The sequence below is a fragment of the Carassius gibelio genome, chromosome A10 (genome assembly GCF_023724105.1).
Source record: "Carassius gibelio isolate Cgi1373 ecotype wild population from Czech Republic chromosome A10, carGib1.2-hapl.c, whole genome shotgun sequence".
Lineage (NCBI taxonomy): Eukaryota > Metazoa > Chordata > Actinopteri > Cypriniformes > Cyprinidae > Carassius > Carassius gibelio.
In genome coordinates this window covers 3,761,931-3,784,127 of record NC_068380.1, presented here as the reverse complement: position 1 = coordinate 3,784,127, position 22,197 = coordinate 3,761,931, and the positions used below count along the sequence as shown (strand labels likewise).

Here is a 22,197-nt window from a genome sequence, read left to right as displayed (position 1 = left end):
GCATTACAAACACAAAAGGTTGTGGTTTCGATTCCCAGGGAAAACACATGTTAGGAAATAAATGTTAGCCTGAATGCACTGTAACTCTAGCTCTGCTAAATGCATACATTTTATTAAATATATATGTGCACATTATTGTTTTCTTAAAGGTATAGTTCACCCAAAATGAAAATTACCCCATGTTTTATGTACCCTCTAAAGCCATTCTAGATGTATTTGACTTTTTGATTTCAGACTACGATCTGAGTTATATTAAAAATGTCTTGGGTCTTCTGAGCTTTATAATGGCAGTGAATGGGTGTTGGGATTTTTAAGTTAAATAAAGTGCATCCGTCCATCATAAAAGTGCTCCACATGGCTCCTTGTCATAATGTTCACCTTGGAGATTGAAAATGTTTCTTTTTTGAGACTCCAGGAGCCCAAATTCAGACCCAGAACAATAAAACCCACAGAAGAGGTGGGAGTTCAAAGGAGGAGTCTTTATTATTACCAAACTGCAGGAAGAGGAAGAGTAGATATAAGTCATGATCTGCAAGATTAACCACAATCTGATGTGATCTGACCACCTCAGAGATCTGACCACCTGTTGAGCTGCTGCAAGAGCTTTTGGAGCACAGCAGCTGTGGTCAAAGAGTTCCCGTGTGTTCTGATTGGTGGATGATGATGATGAGTGGATAAAAACTAGAGCAATCAAATAGTGAGAGAGTGATCTGCTCACCTGGTTATGTTCGTGGATGTTTCAACGTGGAAAGCAGTTCAGAATGGAAATATTGATATTTTATTTGTTAACAACATACTTTTCGTACCTTAAATTCAGTAAATGTTATGAAATTAGAGAACTAAGCCAATGGCAGTTCAGAGCGTGAATCATTTGAATCAGTTCGGGGGTTCGGAGCGGGTTCGTGAATCATTTGATTCAGTTCGAGAGTTCGGAGCGGCGAATCATTTGAGTCAGTTCGGGAGTTCGGAGCGTGAATCATTTTAATCAATTCGGGAGTTCGGAGCGGCTTCGCGGATCATTTGAATCAGTTCGTGAGTTCGGAGCGGCTTCGCGGATCATTTGAGTCAGTTTGTCCAGTGTTGGGCAGTAACGGGTTATTGGTAACCTGTTTGCAGCAACGCATTTGTAGGATTGGTGGATGCCAACCACTGTAAACACGAAGACGCACTGTGGGCGTGTTTCCGTTTATTCAAGTAGCTATGCGGCAGTCATGGCGAGAGTAACACGAGTTTCTCAAAGTGGAAATATGCTCATTATTTCACTTTAGTTGAGCATAAAGACAAAAACCTTTTAGTCAAATGTAAGCTGTGTCTTTCTGGTTCGAATGTCCTATCCTAGCCCACGAATTTCCAATCCAAACCCTTGCGCTAAGGTTTTGTAAACCGTAACCTCAGTTTTTGAATCTGTACCCACAAATTCATAATCTACACGTTCACAATCCGTTCCCATGGATTTGGAAACTGTAGCCTTCTCACGGATTCATGCAGCAAGCTCCTATGTGTTAACATACAGTTTTAATGAATATTATATATAGAGAGACACTGAGAGAGTGATCTGCTCACCTGGTTATGTTCGTGGATGTTTTGACGTGGAAAGCAGTTCAGAATGGAAATATTGATATTTTATTTGTTGACAACATACTTTTCGTACCTTAAATTCAGTAAATGTTATGAAATTAGAGAACTAAGCCAATGGCAGTTCGGAGCGTGAATCATTTGAGTCAGTTCGGGAGTTCAGAGCGTGAATCATTTTAATCAATTCGGGGGTTCGGAGCGGGTTCGCGAATCATTTGATTCAGTTCGAGAGTTCGGAGCGGTGAATCATTTGAGTCAGTTCGGGAGTTCGGAGCGTGAATCATTTTAATCAATTCGGGAGTTCGGAGCGGCTTCGCGGATCATTTGAATCAGTTCGTGAGTTCGGAGCGGCGAATCATTTGAGTCAGTTTGGGAGTTCGGAGCGGCGAATCATTTGAGTCAGTTTGGGAGTTCGGGGCGGGATCGCGAATCATTTGAATCAGTTCGAGAGTTTGTAGCTAGTTCGCGAATCATTTGAGTCAATTCGGGAGTTCGGAGCGGCTTCGTGGATCATTTGAATCAGTTCGTGAGTTCGGAGCGGCGAATCATTTGAGTCAGTTCGGGAGTTCGGAGCGGGATCGCGAATCATTTGAGTCAGTTTGTCCGGTATTGGGCAGTAACGGGTTATTGGTAACCTGTTTGCAGCAACGCATTTGTAGGATTGGTGGATGCCAACCACTGTAAACACGAAGACGCACTGTTGGCGTGTTTCCGTTTATTCAAGTAGCTATGCGGCAGTCATGGCGAGAGTAACACGAGTTTCTCAAAGTGGAAATATGCTCATTATTTCACTTTAGTTGAGCATAAAGACAAAAACCTTTTAGTCAAATGTAAGCTGTGTCTTTCTGGTTCGAATGTCCTATCCTAGCCCACGAATTTCCAATCCAAACCCTTGCGCTAAGGTTTTGTAGACCGTACCCTCAGTTTTTGAATCTGTACTCACGAATTCATAATCTACACGTTCACAATCCGTTCCCATGGATTTGGAAACTGTAGCCTTCTCACGGATTCATGCAGCAAGCTCCTATGTGTTAACATACAGTTTTAATTAATATTATTAAATTATTATGATCGTAACATGAGGGTGAGAAAATTATGACAATTTTCATTTTTGTGTGAAAAATCCCTTAAACACATTACAGTTGTTTGGCTCATTTCTTGTAACCTCCACCCTCAGCTCTTCCTGGAGCGAGCTTCAGGTGTTCTGCCATCGCTGCATCCACTTCAGAGTCTCCACCTCTTCACAGTAGCTGAGGGAAGAGAATACATTTCTTTTTAAAATAAATAAAATAAAAAATTTGAGATATATGACATGCACTTATTTTCAAAATATCTTTATGGTCTACAGCTAAAAAAAAAAAAAAACTTGGAACAAGATGAATGAATCATGAATGAAACATTAGAAAAAGGTAATCAACATGCATTAGATTGTATTTTTATCGTATAAAAGATGTTATGCTTTAATGTGACGCCCTTGAGAGGTGTGTAACTGTGAGAAAGTGAACAGGACACTTCTGATAAGACAATTGGGATGTGATGTCCCCTGAATAATTAATTAAAGCGTACCAATAAAAATTACATCAATATAAGTAACTTTTAGCCTTCTAACGTTAGCTAATTTTAGCCATTCTCAGTGAATTTCAGTTGACAATGTGGGCATCATTTCTCTCGGTTCCTTCGTGTCAAACAAGTAAAACTCAAGCACGTTAATCAAATAATACAATATGTACTTACCCAACAGTAGATTTTATATCATATATATATATATATATATATATATATATATATATATATATATATATATATATATATATATAAATAATTCAGATTGTTTTCATTTATTTATTTCAAAATGTTTTGTGTTATGTTGTCCATTGTTGATAGTTTTCATACTTAAAGCTGTGAAAGGAATATTTTTAAGGGCTCAACACAACAGCTTTTATGATAAATTATTCAGGTGTTTTGTTATTTATTTCAGAAATCCTTGTGATATACAATATTCAGTTTGTGCTGGTCTGACTTAATCAAAATAGTGTTTAAAAATTACTTTCTGTTTTACTTTGTGTTGTATATACCATAACACATAAAAGCGCATTAATGGGAACATTAAAGAGGGTTCTTTTAAAAAGTAACTAAAAAGTTACTTTTAACAGTAATACATTACTTTTTGGTGTAATTAATCAACAAAGTAATTGAGTTACTTTTTGAATTAAGTAACTAGTAACTGTAGCTAGTTAATATTTCTTAGTAACTAGCACAACACTGGTGTTGTCATAACGTTCACCTTGGAGATTGAAAATGTTTCTTTTTTGAGACCCCAGGAGCCCAAGTTCAGACCCAGAACAATAAAACCCACAGAAGAGGTGGGAGTTCAAAGGAGGAATCTTTATTATTACCAAACTGCAGGAAGAGGAAGAGTAGATATAAGTCATGATCTGCAAGATTAACCACTATGTGATGTGATCTGACCACCTCAGAGATCTGACCACCTGTTGAGCTGCTGCAAGAGCTTTTGGAGCACAGCAGCTGTGGTCAAAGAGTTCCCGTGTGTTCTGATTGGTGGATGATGATGATGAGTGGATAAAAACTAGAGCAATCAAATAGTGAGAGAGTGATCTGCTCACCTGGTTATGTTCGTGGATGTTTCGACGTGGAAAGCAGTTCAGAATGGAAATATTGATATTTTATTTGTTAACAACATATTTTCGTACCTTAATTTAAGTAAATGTTATGAAATTAGAGAACTAAGCCAATGGCAGTTTGGAGCGTGAATCATTTGAGTCAGTTCGGGGTTCGGAGCGGGTTCGCGAATCATTTGATTCAGTTCGAGAGTTCGGAGCGGCGAATCATTTGAGTCAGTTCGGGAGTTCGGAGCGTGAATCATTTGAATCAGTTCGTGAGTTCGGAGCGGCGAATCATTTGAGTTTGTTGGGGAGTTCGGAGCGGCGAATCATTTGAGTCAGTTTTGGAGTTCGGGGCGGGATCGCGAATCATTTGAATCAGTTCGAGAGTTCGTAGCGGGTTCGCGAATCATTTGAGTCAACTCTGGAGTTCGGAGCGGCTTCGCGGATCATTTGAATCAGTTCGAGAGTTCGGAGCGGGATCGCGAATCATTTGAGTCAGTTTGTCCGGTATTGGGCAGTAACGGGTTATTGGTAACCTGTTTGCAGCTAAGCATTTGTAGGATCGGTGGATGCCAACTAGGGGTGTCAACAATAATCGATTCGGCAATGCATCGCGATGCGGGGCATGAACGATTCAACATCGATGCGGCAAAGTGCCATAATCGATTATGTCACTGTTTATTTTCTGGCAGACAATAAAGTTGTGAAGTTTAAATACTTCAGGTTCCGGGAGAATAACATAGACAGTAAAAGAAATGGACACAGCGACCCCATTTGTCATGATCCTGCCCTCGTGTCCTTGATTTTTCCTAGTCTTGAGGCAGGATCATGGCAGACCAGTGTTTTGTGTTCAAGCACATGGCCTTGTCTTTGGGCCATGTGCTTGTGTTGTCTCGTTCCCTTGCCCCGCCCCCCTTGTTAACCTAGTCGTGTCTTGATTGTCCCATCTGTGCCACCTGTCGTGTCTTGATTGTTCCCCCTATTTAGATCTCCTAGTGTGCTCTGTCTTGCGTTGGTTCATTGTACCTCTGTGTGATTTGTGTGTTCCTCACCTGTGATTGTGAAAGAAGTATTCCCCTTTGTGAGTTTGTATCCTGTATAGCCGTGAGTGTTTATTCGTAGTCAGTGTTCTCTAGTTTTGAGTCTTTGTTTATCTTACCTTCAGTCCTGTTTAGTTATTTTTGTATCTGCCCTAGTCCTTGTTTTCCCCCTCGTGGGTTTTTATTTTCCCCTTTTTGTAAATAAACCTGTTTGTGTTGTAAATCCTGTCTGCACCTGAGTTCCTCCCTTACCAAAACCGTGACACCATTGGAACTCAATTGAGACAAATGAAGCCCAGTTTTAGCGTTTTTTAGCACTTCCGTTTCTGACGCGCAGACTCAAACGAAGCTTGGCAACGTCAGCAACCTGTCTGACAGATGTAAATCTTCTAGTAGCTGTGCGTGCAAACTGCCATCGTTAATCTTGCAGAGACGGCGAGCTTGAGCGGGGAGTTCTTTGTCTTGAGTGAGCAGGAGTAAGTATTCTGATTAATTATTTTGTATAGTATTTTAAAATGTAACGCCAGTACGCCATATTAAGTTAATTGTCTGCGAGCTTCTCCACCTGTCTGTACGGTAATGCGACAGAGAGCCGAGTGGTTATGACGCAATCGTTAGCCTATTTTTACAAAAACTGTTTCTACGGGGCCATAATGTAACATAGAAGGTAATGGAGCCCTTTATACATTTTCGTGTATCTTTAGAAATAAATAATGGACAAACAGAGTCTTTAAACGCCTCAGATGTAAAGTTATTCGCTGTCAAAGTGACGCCAAAATGAATGGGAGTCGATGGGAATGCTAACGCAAGTGAAGTTCTGCTAAAAGATGGCAGCCCCCACCCGACTTCAACTTCCGGTCGAGTTCCTTGCCCCTTGGAGAATAACAACAACAACAACAAGCAAGATGGCTGAGGTGGAGGGAGATGACCGTGATAGACAGATTATTAAAAACGCGCCCAAAGCTTGGAAAGCGGACATCTGGGCACATTTCGGATTTTATGAAGTGAATGGGAAACTAGACACGTCTTACGCTGTGTGTAAAATCTGCCACACTAAAATGAAGCACGTTGGCAATACAACTAACTTCACGAACCATGTTGATCATTGGTATCCTGAGTTAGCTTCAACAACAACAACACAAAAAGTCGACACATCCCAGCCAAGAATTGACGAGTCGCTAGTGTCAACATTGCCACACAACTCCGAGAGAGCAAAGAGGATCACACGATCGGTGGCATGTTTTATAGCGAAGGATCTACGACCCTATTCTGTGGTAGAAAATGTGAGGTTTCGCCACATGCTTAAAACAATTGAGCCTCGGTATAAGCTACCGATTGTATGCAGCTGATGTGGTGGTAGGATCAGGGGGCAGGCATATATAATTGTCATTGTCATATAGCTGCTAAGCTGCTGTTTTGTTGAGAATAGTTTGCACTTTACTTAACTACTTGAAAAAAGTTTCACAGTAATAAGTGGTTACTGTGTGTTGTTGCACTGAATATTTTTATTCCTGGGTGGTTGTTGTTAAAATAGTGTTTTAATTTTAATATTTGCACAGGACTTAAGGAAGTGCCCTGTCTTAGAGCTGCTATTTTACTGTGTGTAAAAAAAAAAAGAAGAACTGAAAGCAGTGTTTTTTATTTTTTTCATTTTCAGGTATGAAAATGCCATATCCAATACCATGTACCATTTAATTTGATTTAATTATATTTGATTTAATTACATTTTATTTAATTACATTTAATTTAATTTAATAAATTTTATGTCAAAGATACAGGAGACACATAGCAGCCAATAAAATCTGTTGTTTAATATCTGCTTGTATTGCCTCATTACTGATGAAAAATTTACCTTGTGTGCAGTGGAATTTTGAAGCATCGAAGTGCATCTTAGAATCGAATTGAATCGAATCGTTACCTGGTGAATCGTAATCGATTCGTGAGGGCAGTGCCAATGCACACCCCTAATGCCAACCACTGTAAACACGAAGACGCACTGTTGGCGTGTTTCCGTTTATTCAAGTAGCTATGTGCGGCAGTCATGGCGAGAGTAACACGAGTTTCTCAAAGTGGAAATATGCTCATTATTTCACTTTAGTTGAGCATAAAGACAAAAACCTTTTAGTCAAACGTAAGTTGTGTCTTTCTGGTTCGAATGTCCTATCCTAGCCCACGAATTTCCAATCCATGCGCAAAGGTTTTGTAAACCGTACCCTCAGTTTTTGAATCTGTACTCACGAATTCATAATTTGCGCGCACACTTTTGCAATCCGTTCCCATGGATCTGGAAACTGTAGCCTTCTCACGGATTCATGCAGCAAGCTCCTATGTGTTAACATACAGTTTTAATGAATATTATTAATATTTGAACATGGCATATTGCAGGAGCCATTGTTGTCATGTGACAAAAAAATCATAAAACATAGAAGACCCTCATCATAAAATATGTTTGAAATCATTGCTATTTATAAAATCTAAGTGGTGTAAATGATTTTAAACTATGTAGAACCAACATGAATTCAAATACTACATTTCTGAGAATGCGTTCACATGTTTTCTACTAGAATGTTAAAAGATGGATACTTTTTATCATGTCTTTATTAATCTTGTCATTGACTTACACAGTTGTCTTATAAACACAAAGATATTTGGAAAAATATTTGTAACTAAACAGATCTCACAATCTATTAACTGCCATTGTAGGAAAAATTATTATGATCGTAACATGAGGGTGAGAAAATTATGACAATTTTCATTTTTGTGTGAAAAATCCCTTAAACACATTACAGTTGTTTGGCTCATTTCTTGTAACCTCCACCCTCAGCTCTTCCTGGAGCGAGCTTCAGGTGTTCTGCCATCGCTGCATCCACTTCAGAGTCTCCACCTCTTCACAGCAGCTGAGGGAAGAGAATACATTTCTTTTTAAAATAAATAAAATAAAAAATTTGAGATATATGACATGCACTTACTTTCAAAATATCTTTATGGTCTACAGCTAAAAAAAATAAAATTAAAACAAACTTGGAACAAGATGAATGAATCATGAATGAAACATTAGAAAAAGGTAATCAACATGCATTAGATTGTATTTTTATCGTATAAAAGATGTTATGCTTTAATGTGACGCCCTTGAGAGGTGTGTAACTGTGAGAAAGTGAACAGGACACTTCTGATAAGACAATTGGGATGTGATGTCCCCTGAAAAATTAATTAAAGCGTACCAATAAAAATTACATCAATATAAGTAACTTTTAGCCTTCTAACGTTAGCTAATTTTAGCCATTCTCAGTGAATTTCAGTTGACAATGTGGGCATCATTTCTCTCGGTTCCTTCGTGTCAAACAAGTAAAACTCAAGCACGTTAATCAAATAATACAATATGTACTTAACCAACAGTAGATTTTATATCATATATATATATATATATTTCAGATTGTTTTCATTTATTTATTTCAAAATGTTTTGTGTTATGTTTTCCATTGTTGATAGTTTTCATACTTAAAGCTGTGAAAGGAATATTTTTAAGGGCTCAACACAACAGCTTTTATGATGCAGAAGCAACTTTAGTTTTTGATTCTGAATAAATTATTCAGGTGTTTTGTTATTTATTTCAGAAATTCTTGTGATATACAATATTCAGTTTGTGCTGGTCTGACTTAATCAAAATAGTGTTTAAAAATTACTTGCTGTTTTATTTTGTGTTTGTAAAGACCATAACACATAAAAGCGCATTAATGGGAACATTAAAGAGGGTTCTTTTAAAAAGTAACAAAAAATTTACTTTTAACAGTAATGCATTACTTTTTGGTGTAATTAATCAACAAAGTAATTGAGTTACTTTTTGAATTAAGTAACTAGTAACTGTAAATAGCTACTATTTCTTAGTAACTAGCACAACACTGGTGTTGTCATAATGTTCACCTTGGAGATTGAAAATGTTTCTTTTTTGAAATCCCAGGAGCCCAAATTCAGACCCAGAACAATAAAACCCACAGAAGAGGTGGGAGTTCAAAGGAGGAATCTTTATTATTACCAAACTGCAGGGAGAAGAAGAGTAGATATAAGTCATGATCTGCAAGATTAACCACAATCTGATGTGATCTGACCACCTCAGAGATCTGACCACCTGTTGAGCTGCTGCAAGAGCTTTTGGAGCACAGCAGCTGTGGTCAAAGAGTTCCCGTGTGTTCTGATTGGTGGATGATGATGATGAGTGGATAAAAACTATCAAATAGTGAGAGAGTGATCTGCTCATCTGGTTATGTTCGTGGATGTTTCGACGTGGAAAGCAGTTCAGAATGGAAATATTGATATTTTATAACATACTTTTCGTACCTTCATTTCAGTAAATGTTATGAAATTAGAGAACTAAGCCATTGAGTCAGTTCGGGAGTTTGGAGCGTGAATCATTTTAATCAATTCGGGAGTTCGGAGCGGCGAATCATTTGAGTCAGTTCGGGAGTTCGGAGCGGCGAATCATTTGAGTCAGTTCGGGAGTTCGGAGCGGGATCGCGGATCATTTTAATCAGTTCGAGAGTTCGTAGCGGGTTCGCGAATCATTTGAGTCAATTCGGGAGTTCGGAGCGGCTTCGCGGATCATTTGAATCAGTTCGAGAGTTCAGAGCGGCGAATCATTTGAGTCAGTTCGGGAGTTCGGAGCGGCGAATCATTTGAGTCAGTTCGGGAGTTCGGAGCGGCGAATCATTTGAGTCAGTTTGGGAGTTCCGGGCGGGATCGCAAATCCTTTGAATCAGTTCGAGAGTTCGTAGCGGGTTCGCGAATCATTTGAGTCAATTCGGGAGTTCGGAGCGGCTTCGCGGATCATTTGAATCAGTTCGAGAGTTCAGAGCGGCGAATTATTTGATTCAGTTCGGGAGTTCGGAGCGGGATCGCGAATCATTTGAGTCAGTTTGTCCGGTGTTGGGCAGTAATGGGTTATTGGTAACCTGTTTGCAACAACGCATTTGTAAGATCGGTGGATGCCAACCACTGTAAACACGATCGCACTGTGGTTCCGTTTATTCAAGTAGCTATGTGCGGCAGTCATGGCGAGAGTAACACGAGTTTCTCAAAGTGGAAATATGCTCATTATTTCACTTTAGTTGAGCATAAAGACAAAAACCTTTTAGTCAAATGTAAGCTGTGTCTTTCTGGTTCGAATGTCCTATCCTAGCCCACGAATTTCCAATCCATGCGCTAAGATTTTGTAAACCGTACCCTCAGTTTTTGAATCTGTACCCACGAATTCATCATCTGCGCGCACACGTTCGCAATCCGTTCCCATGTATTTGGAAACTGTAGCCTTCTCACGGATTCATGCAGCAAGCTCCTATGTGTTAACATACAGTTTTAATGAATATTATTCTGTGGAATGGGTCTACAAACAGTATCTCAAACAGGTGAAATGTTGAAAACATGCAGCCTGTCTCTGTACTGTGGAGTCGCCGGCTTTCAGTCAGCTGCTCAGCATGATGATAGATTTCATTTTTAAACAGTATATATATATATATATCCGTGCGGCTTTTCTAACATTTTTATTAACTTTAAATAATACTTGTCTAAACATTTTTGCAGCTAATATATGAATGCATTAATGCTGGCAAACAAACAGGAATAGCAATCATTTATTATTAATCAGCTTCTTCCTTTCCCCGTGACAACGTTGAAAGCTCAGCCAATATGAAGGAACAACTGATCATAGCTGTATATGGATAGGCATTTTTAACTAATTTAGTAGCTAATTCTAATTACGTTTTCCACGCATGTTTAGGTGTGATATGTGAACTCGAATTTTTTATGATGTGCCTTTTAACAGTATCAAGTATATTTAAAAACTAAACAAATCGTGACTAAAAAGTGCAGGCATCTAGGCTAATGTAAAGTTACATGATGAAGTCATACTAGTGCGCGTGTGCATTTTGAGTGCATTCTTTCACTGCATTATTCGGTGTATTCAAATGCATTTATGAATGCATGTGAATGATCACAAAATTCAAGATATGGGGTTAGAAAATGTATATATTTATATCATTTTATGTAGTTAATCAATATCACAACGAAGAATGCCATTTCAGTTTTTCTCCAAAAATCAGCATGATTAAAATGTGATATTAAGTTACTACAAACAATAATTTAATTACAAATACAAAATGTTGCAGAATAATGTAAAATATGAATGAATAATATCCTAAAGAACCTTTGTGCCAAAAGAGTTCTTTCTTGTCATTATAGAACCTTTTTAGCATAAAAGGTTCTTTGGAGTTGAGTAAAGAACCCTATGGTTCTATATAGAACCCCAATGAACCCTTTTTTTCTAAAAGTGTGTTGTCATAACGTTCACCTTGGAAATTGAAAATGTAATTTTTTTGAGACCCCAGGAGCCCAAATTCAGACCCAGAACAATAAAACCAACAGAAGAGGTGGGAGTTCAAAGGAGGAATCTTTATATTACCAAACTAGAGGGAGAGGAAGAGTAGATATAAGTCATGATCTGCAAAATTAACCACAATCTGATGTGTTTGTGTTGAGCTGCTGCAAGAGCTTTTGAAGCATTCGAGTCAGTTTGGCAGTTCGGAGCGCGAATCATTTGAGTCTGTTCGGGAGTTCGCAGCGGGGTCGCGAATAATTTGACTCCATTTAGGAGTTCAAAGCGGGTTCGCGAATAATTTGAGTAAGTTTGGGAATTCGGAGCGTGAATCATTTGAGTCAGTTTGGGGATCGCGAATCATTTGACTCAGTTCGGGTGTTCGGAGCGTGAATCATTTGAGACAGTTCGGGAGTTCGGAGCGGGTTCATAATTACTTAGTTTTTTTAAGTGTGTTTAATTTGTAGCCTGTGATAAGGACATTTAATAAAATAAAAAATTGCAAATGATCTAGTCTTATCATTTGTTCTAAATAAATAAATATATATGTTTAATTTTTTATATTTAAAAGTAATTTTTAAAAAAAAAAGTATTTTATTGTGTCTGTGATTTAAGACATTTAAAAAAAACAGGCAGTAGTTTTATGAAATTGTTTTATAAAACAATATACTGTTGAAGCAATTTGACTTAAAACTTATTTAAAATTACAATTATTTGAAATAGCCTCCATTAAGTTAAATGGGTCTCTGCGGCGTTTGTTTATCTGTGTCACTAGGCAACACTTTTCTCATCTTACCTCTGCTGGAGACACTGAACCTGTGTGTGAACAGGAAAACATTCAGCACATGATCCATCACTGCTGATTATCTCAGGTCATAGATTAAAGAAATTAATTACAAGACAATAACTACACTAATATGGCTTTAGCGAGTGGACATTGGGTTGACAAGGACATCGCAGGAGTCCCACCAAGCCCAAGGTGAGTTCATTCTGCATGCAGATGTTTACGTAATGCCATAAGCATATACTGATCATTTACAGATATGGCCATGCGATGACTGTAGCAGGAAATATCGCTTTCTTGTTTGGAGGAGCTTCCAGTGCGATCACAGAGGTGTGTGAATCCAATAAACCGCTGAAAACTGCTCTTTGTGTTCATAAAGATTATTGATTTAAACATAGTGCCTTATGCAACTGTTTATTTTTTATATTTAGGACCATCCTCCGATATATCTGAATGACTTTTACATGATTACAGGTACCTTTGGTGATATATTTTGCTGTTAACACATAAGTGAATGCTTTATTGATTTCATGATAGAACATCAGTGCAACTTTTCTGTTTTAGTTTCACCTGATCGAGTTACATGGGAGCTGATGCCTCAGAAAGGTGACGTTCCCACAGCGAGAGAGGGACACACTTTATGGTAATTAGAGAGAACATGTATTAATATTTACAGCTAAAACTCCACTGTTTAAAATATGGGGTCACTAAGATGTGTGAGGTTTTTGAAGAAAAAATAACATTTATTTGATTAAAAATGCAGAAGAAATTGTTAAATATTATTACAATTTAAATTGCATGTTTTCTTTTAAATTGTAATTTATTCCTGTGATCAAAGCTGAATTTTCAGCATCAGTCTTCGGTATCACACGATCCTTCAGAAATCATTGTAATATATATATTTTCTAATTTATTTATTATATTTTAAAATATATATTTTATTTAAACATTTCTAAATGTATTTATTTATTTATTTAATTATGAGTGTAACGTTTTTTAACTGTGAAATTGTAAATTTAAACTGAAATTGTTTACTATTACATTTACTATTTACTAACATTTACTACTATATTAAAATGAAGCAAAAAAAAGAAAGCCAAACTAAATATTGCATTAAAAAACAAATATATTATTTATTACAAAAATTAAAATATAAAAACAAATAAATGAGTTTTGTTCATTTATTTAATAGCGTTTATATTTTATAATGAATTTATTTAATAAAATAAATACAGTAAACTTTTTTTTAATATGCTGATTTGCTGCTCAAGAAACATTTTGATCACTATTTATTTTGAAAATATTTTGCTGCTTAATGTTTTTGTGATTAACTGCAATACATTTAATTATTCAGGAATAATTTAATGAACAGAAAGTTCAAAAGAACAACATTTATTTGAAACAGAAGTCTTTTGTAACATTATACATGTCTTTGCTGTCACTTTTGATCAATTTAATGCATCCTTGATCAATAAAAGTATTAATTTCCTTTAAAAAAAATTATATAAAATTATATAAAAAAATCACCACATTTTCGTTTTCTTCTAGTGTCGTTAAAGGAAAACTCTACTTGTTTGGAGGTTCCTCACACCCTGAAGCTGGAGAGTGTCTCCCAGGCGTCTACTGCTTTGACATCGGTGAGACTTTTATTATGTGAATGCATGTGATTTCTAGATTCAGATGAACAGCTTGCGTTGAGACGCGTGTGGATTGATCTGTGCGTCAGTGACGTTGATGTGGGAGAAGCTGCAGACTGCAGGAGTGTGTCTGCGGACTCTGAGACACAGCGCAGCGGCTCTGGGAGACAACATCTATGTGTTCGGAGGGATTCTGGACAGCGTCTCTACAGATGACCTCATGATGTTCAACACCGGTCAGTACTGTGGGGACTGCATTATTAGACTAGTCCTTTCTAAGACTAGTCTTTCCAAGCTTCTGTCGTCTGATTGATAGTTTAGAGTTTATCCACTCAAAGTTATATAGAGCACAGACTCCTATTGAGATCAGTTTATAACATTATCTGTTATACTGCCATAAAGATCTCATTTATTTACATTACAAGCATTAGAATTTCATCTCTTTCTGGTCGTATAAACATCAGCATCTAAGAAACATTGCATATGCCTCTGAATACAAATGAGCTGTTTTTTTTCTCAATGCATTATACTTTATGAGCCATAAAAGCTTGATAGATCAACTATGATAATCAAAAGATAACACGTATGTGACTTATTATTTTAAATGTTGTTTAAAGGTTTCAATAATCTCTTACTGTTAAAAAATAAATAAATAAATACAATTCGAACTATGATTTCATGTCAGGCTTTACAGGGTTAAATCGTTTTCAAAATAAATAGTTAATGCAAAAAAAAAAAAAAAGCTAATTCTGTCATTAAATGCTAATTCACTCTAGTCATTCCAAAAATAATAAAAGCAGCATCCAAAATCAGATCCAAATGTAAGTTGTTATTCACTGGATTGAATATTTTGTTAACAGTAACTTCGATTATGTTGCTGCTTTACATCTTTCAGTGTCATTGAACTGGATGCCTATTAAAACCACAGGAGCTCTGCCTTCAGCGAGGTAAACACTGATCTGACTCTAGATTTACCTGTGTGTAGAAAACCATATAAAAGAGCATATATTGCACATTTATGACTGTTGGAAATAAAGCTGTAATTGTCAGCCGTCTGCTCAAAGTGTTTATTTGGTGCTTTTCCTCTTCCAGCGTCTGACCGTCTTCTTCTTCTGCTTCTCTTCTGTAGATACGGTCATTCATTAGCTGTGGTCGGGGAGCAGATATTTCTGTTTGGTGGATGTTCAGAGGACGGGTCTCAAGCCAAAGACATGTGTGCACTGAATACAGGTAATCTTACATAGTAAAGATTGAACGGCTGACTGTAATGAACTAGTGAATGTGTTTTTTCCCCGTAGAGACTCTGGTGTGGGAACAGTGTAAGGTAAAAGGAGAGGCTCCTGTTGTTTGTGCCGGTCAAACCTTTACATCACACCATGACAAGGTAAAACTGGTTTAGTTTACTAGTTCTTCTTTCTTTTCTTTTGGAAAGAAATTAATATTTGTATTCTACAAGGATGCATTAAATGAATCAAAAGTGACACAAAATGTTACAAAAGTAACTTAAATGCTGTTCTTTTGAACTTTCTATTCATCGAAGAATCCCGTTAAATAAAATGCATCGACATATTAACTGTTTCTAACATTGATGATAATCAGAAATGTTTCTTGAGCAGCCAATCAGCACATTAGAATGATTTCTGAAGATCATGTGACACTGAAGGCTGGAGGAATGATGCTGAAAATACAGCTGCGCATCACGGAAATAAATTACATTTGAATAGATATTGACATAGAAAACAGGAAATATAAATTGTAATAATATTTCACAATTTTTACAGAATTTTTGATCAAATAAATGCAGCCCTAGCAAGAATAAGCAAGGAAAAAGCAAAATATTTTTTGAACATTTTGGACTATCGTCTTTATCACGGTTACACGCACACGTAATGTTGCTGTGGTCACGGAAACTTCTAATTTCCGTGCATTTTAAAGCATTGTGGTTTAAAAAAGTGATTTTAAGCTTTTGAAATGCAATCAGCAGTGAAAGAGAACTTATTTCTGTATATGCGACAGAGACAGAGAGGCACACACATGTGAAGACAGTGCGCATAGAGTGTAGGAGTATTGAACGGTGTTATTTTTGACACTTTTTGTAGGCCAACAATTAAAAACAACCAACTTGTATGTGTCAAAATGCCAGTGTTTGCAAGTATCCTCATAAACACAGTAATTTAGGTCTTAAGTGTAAGCAAAACGAATGTGTGACAGTATATTGTATCCGGTTAGCTCTTAAAGTGACAGCAGTCTAATATTCCTGCTGTCTGTTATTCATGTTAATCAAGCAAAAAAAAAAAAAAAAAAAAAAATATATATATATATATATATATATATATATATATATATATATATATATATATATATATATATATATATATATATATATATATATATATATATATATATATATTTATTTATTTTTCTACTGTAGTTTTTTTTTTTTTTGGTCTATTGTTTTTAATTAGTTTCTTATTCATATGTAATCGCTGACAGTTTACTTGTCTTTAGTGAGCTTTTTTTTAGACTGGTATAATTTTTTTGTGATATTGACACTGGTGAATAATTATTAAATTTCTATGGTATCAAAAAACGTGAAATCATAAAGACCCTATTAAAAGCAAAAAAAAAAATTTATAAACTATATAAAACTATATATGATTACCATGAAATAAAATACTGTTCATATCGCCCAGCACACAGGAATAAATAACATTTTTAAATTAAACACTTATTTTAAAATTGTAATAATAATTCACAAAGTTTTTTTTTTTTTTGCTCAGTAAATTCAGTGTTGATAAGCAGAAGAGACAAAACGTAAAAAAAAACGCAATTCTGAAATAAATCTGAATAAATGAAGAAAAAAATCTCAAACTGAGGTTTAATTACTTAGCATTTTAGAATAAACTTCAAATATGACCCAAAGGTAATAATGATGCTTGAACAAATGTTTTGATTCAGGATATTTACTTATTCGGAGGAACCATCACTAATCCAGACGGAGTGGTATCATCAACAAATGAAATTCACAAATTAAGCATCGGTAAGATGAGAAGCGACACTGAGAGTGAACTGTTTTCTCACAGAAGAGAATGAACAGACACTAACTCTCTTAAACTCTTCCTGTTTCACCAGGAAAGATGAAATGGAAAGTACCACTGTATGTCGGCATCCCTCCCTCCAGACGTCACACACACACAGCTTTCATCATCCACAGTCATGTATGTGTCAAACATATATGCACTTTTACATAATTCAAAAGTTTAGACAATCAGCTGTTTCTAATCATCACAAAAATGCACTTAAATGACTGAATTTGCATTATATATTTTTTTAAATGGAGAAGAGATTGAAGGGAGGTTTCATAAAGTATCCCATGATGCACCTCGTGAAACTGATGAATGTCCAGAATGAGCAGAGCTGGAATATATAATCAAAGAAATTTAAATATGAGTTTTTGTCACAAATGTATTTCTTGTCTAACATCTATGTTAATTTTTTTCATCCCTTTACTACTGAAGCCTGATTCTAAACATCGATTCTAAATTTTTACCTGCATTTACAAATGAATAAACAATGTTTTGATATTTTAAACAAAACATCGAAAACTGATGTTTGAAATTATAAAAGGAACCTTAAATGTGAAGTTAAAATGGCCAGTAGGTGGCAGTGAGTCACTGTTAATAAGCGAGTCATTGCGGTTGAACCGAGTCATTTAAACGGTTGATTCATTCAGGCGCGAAACTCTATCATGTTATTCAGAGACGCAAAACGGTGGCTGTGTTTGGAAAGATTTCTGTTCTTAGAAATAGAGCAAAAACAGGTAATATGTTGTCTAAAACGTAAGATTTGATTTTGATATTAACTTCTTGTTTATTGAGCTGTTGTATAAAATCGATATCACATTTGTAATTATGCTGACTTTTAAAGAAAGACGTAACTCTTTATTTGTGTGATAGTAACTATACGAAACTACATAAATTATAGATCTATACATTTTCTGTCCCATATCTTTAAAAATGTGATCATTATACATTTCCAGTGACAGAACGCACTATAAATGCGTAACATTATATGCGAACTAGAACATCACGTGATGTATTATAACGTTAACTTTTTTCGTCAGTTTTAGTAATTTAACTTATTTTAGTTTTAGATAAGGCAACATTTCGAATTATATATATATATATATATATTTTTTTTTTTTTTATTTATTTTTTTTTTTTTTAATTATTTTATTTTATTTCAGCTTTTATTTCATTTATGATAATTACCAAAACTATTTTTAAAAGCATTACTTTAACAATAAAAAGACGCGTCCAACCTGTGTTCAGTATCTCAAATCTAACTTTTTGCTTTTAACTGAGTGTTTTTCTGCTTGGTTGCAGCTTTATGTGTTTGGAGGCAAAAATGAGGAACAAGATTTTAATGACTTGAAAATAATGAAATTAATAAACCCCTCAGAAAGACAGCCAGGTAAATAAAGCTCCTGTAAATACAGTCATCTGTGTTCAACTCTTCTGAGTCTGATCCATGATTGTCTGCAGTGATGAAGGAGATCTTGTCAGAGTTTGGACTGCAGGGGGCCAGTAACAGGTGTGTGTGTGTGTGTGTGTGTGTCTGACTAAAACAGGGCTTTCGTTACCAGTTTCACATGAAAGTAACGTTCTGTTATTCAAATAATTTCCACTTGATCAGCTTCGCCCCAACAAAGATTCCCAACGTGAAATACGAGCTGAGTCAGTCTCCAGTGACCGTGAAGAGCTACAGAAGTGAAAACATTCAGGTGATGGACGTCACACTTTACATTGATCGCATGGAGACAGTTACAAAAGATTTCTGTTGCAAACAGATGACACTTCAATTCATTAAATAATCCCGAAACAACTAAATGTGTCACGGTTTCCACAAAAACATGAAGTTGCACAACTGTTTTCAAAGATTGATGATGAGCAGTAAATCATCATATTATTCTGATTTCTGAAGATCATGTGACACTGAAGACTGGAGGAATGATGCTGGAAATTCATCCGTGCATCACAGAAATAAATTACATCTTAACAGATATTCACAAAGAAGAAAGTTATTTTAAATCATAATAATATTTCAGAATTTTACTGTATTTTTTATCAAATAAATGCACCGTTGGTGAGCAGAAGAGAGTTTTTTTTATCTTACCGACCCTAAACTTTGAACAGTGGAGATTTCAGCCGTAAATATGAATCTTTATATGCAAGGAAATGTATGATTTTGTAACGAATGCATCATGTGGCTTTCTCTCCAGGTGAGCGTTCATAGAGATTTCAGCGCCGTTCGTGACGAGGCCATGAACATGATCCACAAAGCTTTCGCCATGTTAGATGAGGAATTCCAAAAACTAGACCGGTAGAGGTCATGCCGTGTTGTATATTTCACATTAATTGTCTTAACAAACATCTTATAAACCAAAACTGAATGAGCTCTCATCTGAAACAGAGAAAAGGAAGCACTTGCACGGGACGCGGAGGCTCTACAGAAAGAGCGCGAGGCTCAAAACCAGCATCTGCTGAGACAGAAACAGGTGCCGCTGCTCAAATCGTCCCATTCCAGTGATTTTCTTGGATGTGTTTGCTCTTGTTCTTCACAATGACTGAAGGAAGCTTGCGGTTGTGACCGGACAGGAACTTGAGGATATGCTGGAGAGACACCGGAGTCAGAACGAGGCCTGGCTGCGTGCGCGAGCGGACGAGAACGACAGGGAGAGGAAGGAGCTGTGGAAACTGAGGGTGTGTGACCTGAAAATAACCGCAAACATGCACTTCAGACAAACCACTGTCGGATGGAGACACCAGCTTGTTTTGAGCAGTTTAGTTAGTCTGATTGTTGCATTCACTGTCTGTAAGTTATTAGTGACTGAATTCTTTTTTTATTTAATTTTTTTAATTTAAATTTTCCTTTTAAATAAAATCACATATACAAAATTGTATTTGACATGAATTTATATATATATATATATATATATATATATATATATGCATATATATATAAATGTCGTGTGTATGAAACATTGACATGCATTACAGTCTATTTTTTCACATGTTAGAAAAATAGAAAAAAAACATTTAATATGTGTATATATATTGTAGAAAATTGTTAGCCTGAATGCAATGTAAGTCGCTTTGGATAAAAGCGTCTGCTAAATGCATAAATGTAAATTTATTTATATATATATATATATATATATATATATATATATATATATATGAAATATACATTTTTTTTTCTATTTTTACAACACTGTAATGCATGTCGATGTTTAATTTGCATACAATTATAAAATATATTAATAGTTTGAGATTTTATTTTTCTATTTTTAGTTTTTTTATTTCTTTTCCACCTTATTTTATTTCAATTGTAGTTATTTTAATACTTCAGCTTTTAATTCACCTTATTATGTTTCAGTTAATTTTCACCTCATATTTAATTTTATTTGTTTTGATTTTCATTTCATTGTATTATTCAGATGACCACATCAGATAGAAAGTGTAGACAATTTATTTTTGTATTTATAGTATATATTTAATTAAATTATATATTTGTAATAACGTTTTTTTCATAATACAGGAAAATTGTATGAAACATTGTAAATTTTTTGTATACAATATATGTATATATAATTTTTTTTATACAAATATTAATATATATTTTTTTATATTTTTATATTTTAGAAAAACACTTTTTATCTGACATGTTAATAATCTAAAAAAAGCCTTTCTATGTGAGCTCTTCACACTGAACTCTGGCAAACGTCTCATTTCATGCGTGGAGTGAGTGATGGCTGTTCGTCATTTCAACATGCGGGTCTTTATTCATTGATTGGATGTGGATCTTCCAGGAGGAGGTGCTCCAGGAGCAGGAGAAGCTGAAAGAGGAGCAGTGCAACATCCAGAAACGCAGCGAGCAGCTCCTGTCCATAATGCAGCAGTTCAAAGGCATGTGAAGACACTGTCTCCATGGCAACCGCAGAGAGACAGCGTCATCATTGATGCCACTCCCTTACTGAGAAATATCTGTCTGATGATGCTTTGGTTATTTCAGTGTGTGTGTGTGTGCACGTGTGTGTGTGTGAATTAGATTACCTCATCACCAGAGATACCTGTAGAGCACAGGATGATTTGTGACGCATGTGAAAAGATTTTTCTGAAACATGAAGGTTTACCACCAAGACCCATGTCGTTTATTTTCATGTTACTCCACAAGCTTGTGTTTTATATCAGTTGAGAGAAACTTGAGGCCCTCAGGTCTCTAACATTAACTTTGACCTGATATCAGTTATGAAAAAATAATGTTAGTACAGGATTTATAACATAATAACATTCAACTTTGTACAATTACATTTGATCATATATATATATATATATATATATATATATATATATATATATATATATATATATATACACAAATATATGTAAAGTGCAAACTTTACAATCAGTCGTAAACAAATATAACTTTAATTTTATATTTATTTTATTTGTTTTTAATTATTCTAGAAATATACTTTATCTGAACTTACAGAGTTAAACATCTATAAATATAAAACACAAATATAAAATAAATATATAATTTACCTATAATATGTATTTATGTACGTATAAATGTATAAAAATAGTAAAACTATAAGGTTTGTATATTATATATTTATTATATAATAATTTATCTGTCGAGGTCGTCTTCATATTCTTTTATTTTTTTTAAGATCTCTTACAAAAGTTTACAAAAAAATTTTTTTATCAACGAATGTTAATCTTAATTAAGAAAAAAAATCTAATTGTAATAAACATCTTGATAAATAATATTGAAGAACAGCGCAACAGTGAGTTGTCATCATATTTAAGTGTTCTAGTAAAAAAAAAAAAAAAATACACAGCCGTTCATGATATATAAAACAGACTGCGCATGCTATTAGTGAATTAAACTAATTCTAGCCCATCGAATTACAGACTTTATTGTCTATTTTCACTGGGTTTTTGAGGGGGACAGTCATGTCTACCAACTCATGTCGCAGTGCTTGCGCATGCGCATACATTCTCCCCCAGCCGCGCCGAAACCTGCCGAAGAAAGCCGAAGGGAAACGGTCGGCGGCGCACTATTTGGCAGGAAAGATTCGCGCGCAGAGCCAGCGCTGTCCGGCAGC

At 35.5% G+C, this 22,197-nt stretch overlaps 1 protein-coding gene across 1 annotated transcript; it reads left to right on the top strand.

Moving 5' to 3' along the window:
- Positions 1–12,203: 12,203 nt before the first annotated feature.
- zmp:0000001301 (uncharacterized) lies at positions 12,204–21,207 on the top strand. The gene is made up of 18 exons (XM_052607627.1): positions 12,204–12,582; positions 12,645–12,717; positions 12,819–12,861; positions 12,952–13,030; positions 13,936–14,024; positions 14,114–14,260; positions 14,920–14,971; positions 15,154–15,254; positions 15,323–15,408; positions 16,983–17,064; positions 17,157–17,242; positions 18,410–18,497; positions 18,569–18,617; positions 18,720–18,807; positions 19,306–19,406; positions 19,497–19,581; positions 19,682–19,786; positions 20,896–21,207. The coding sequence occupies exons 1-18, from the start codon at positions 12,521–12,523 to the stop codon at positions 20,998–21,000; spliced, it is 1,521 nt and encodes a 506-aa protein (XP_052463587.1). The 5' UTR covers positions 12,204–12,520; the 3' UTR covers positions 21,001–21,207.
- Positions 21,208–22,197: the final 990 nt, after the last annotated feature.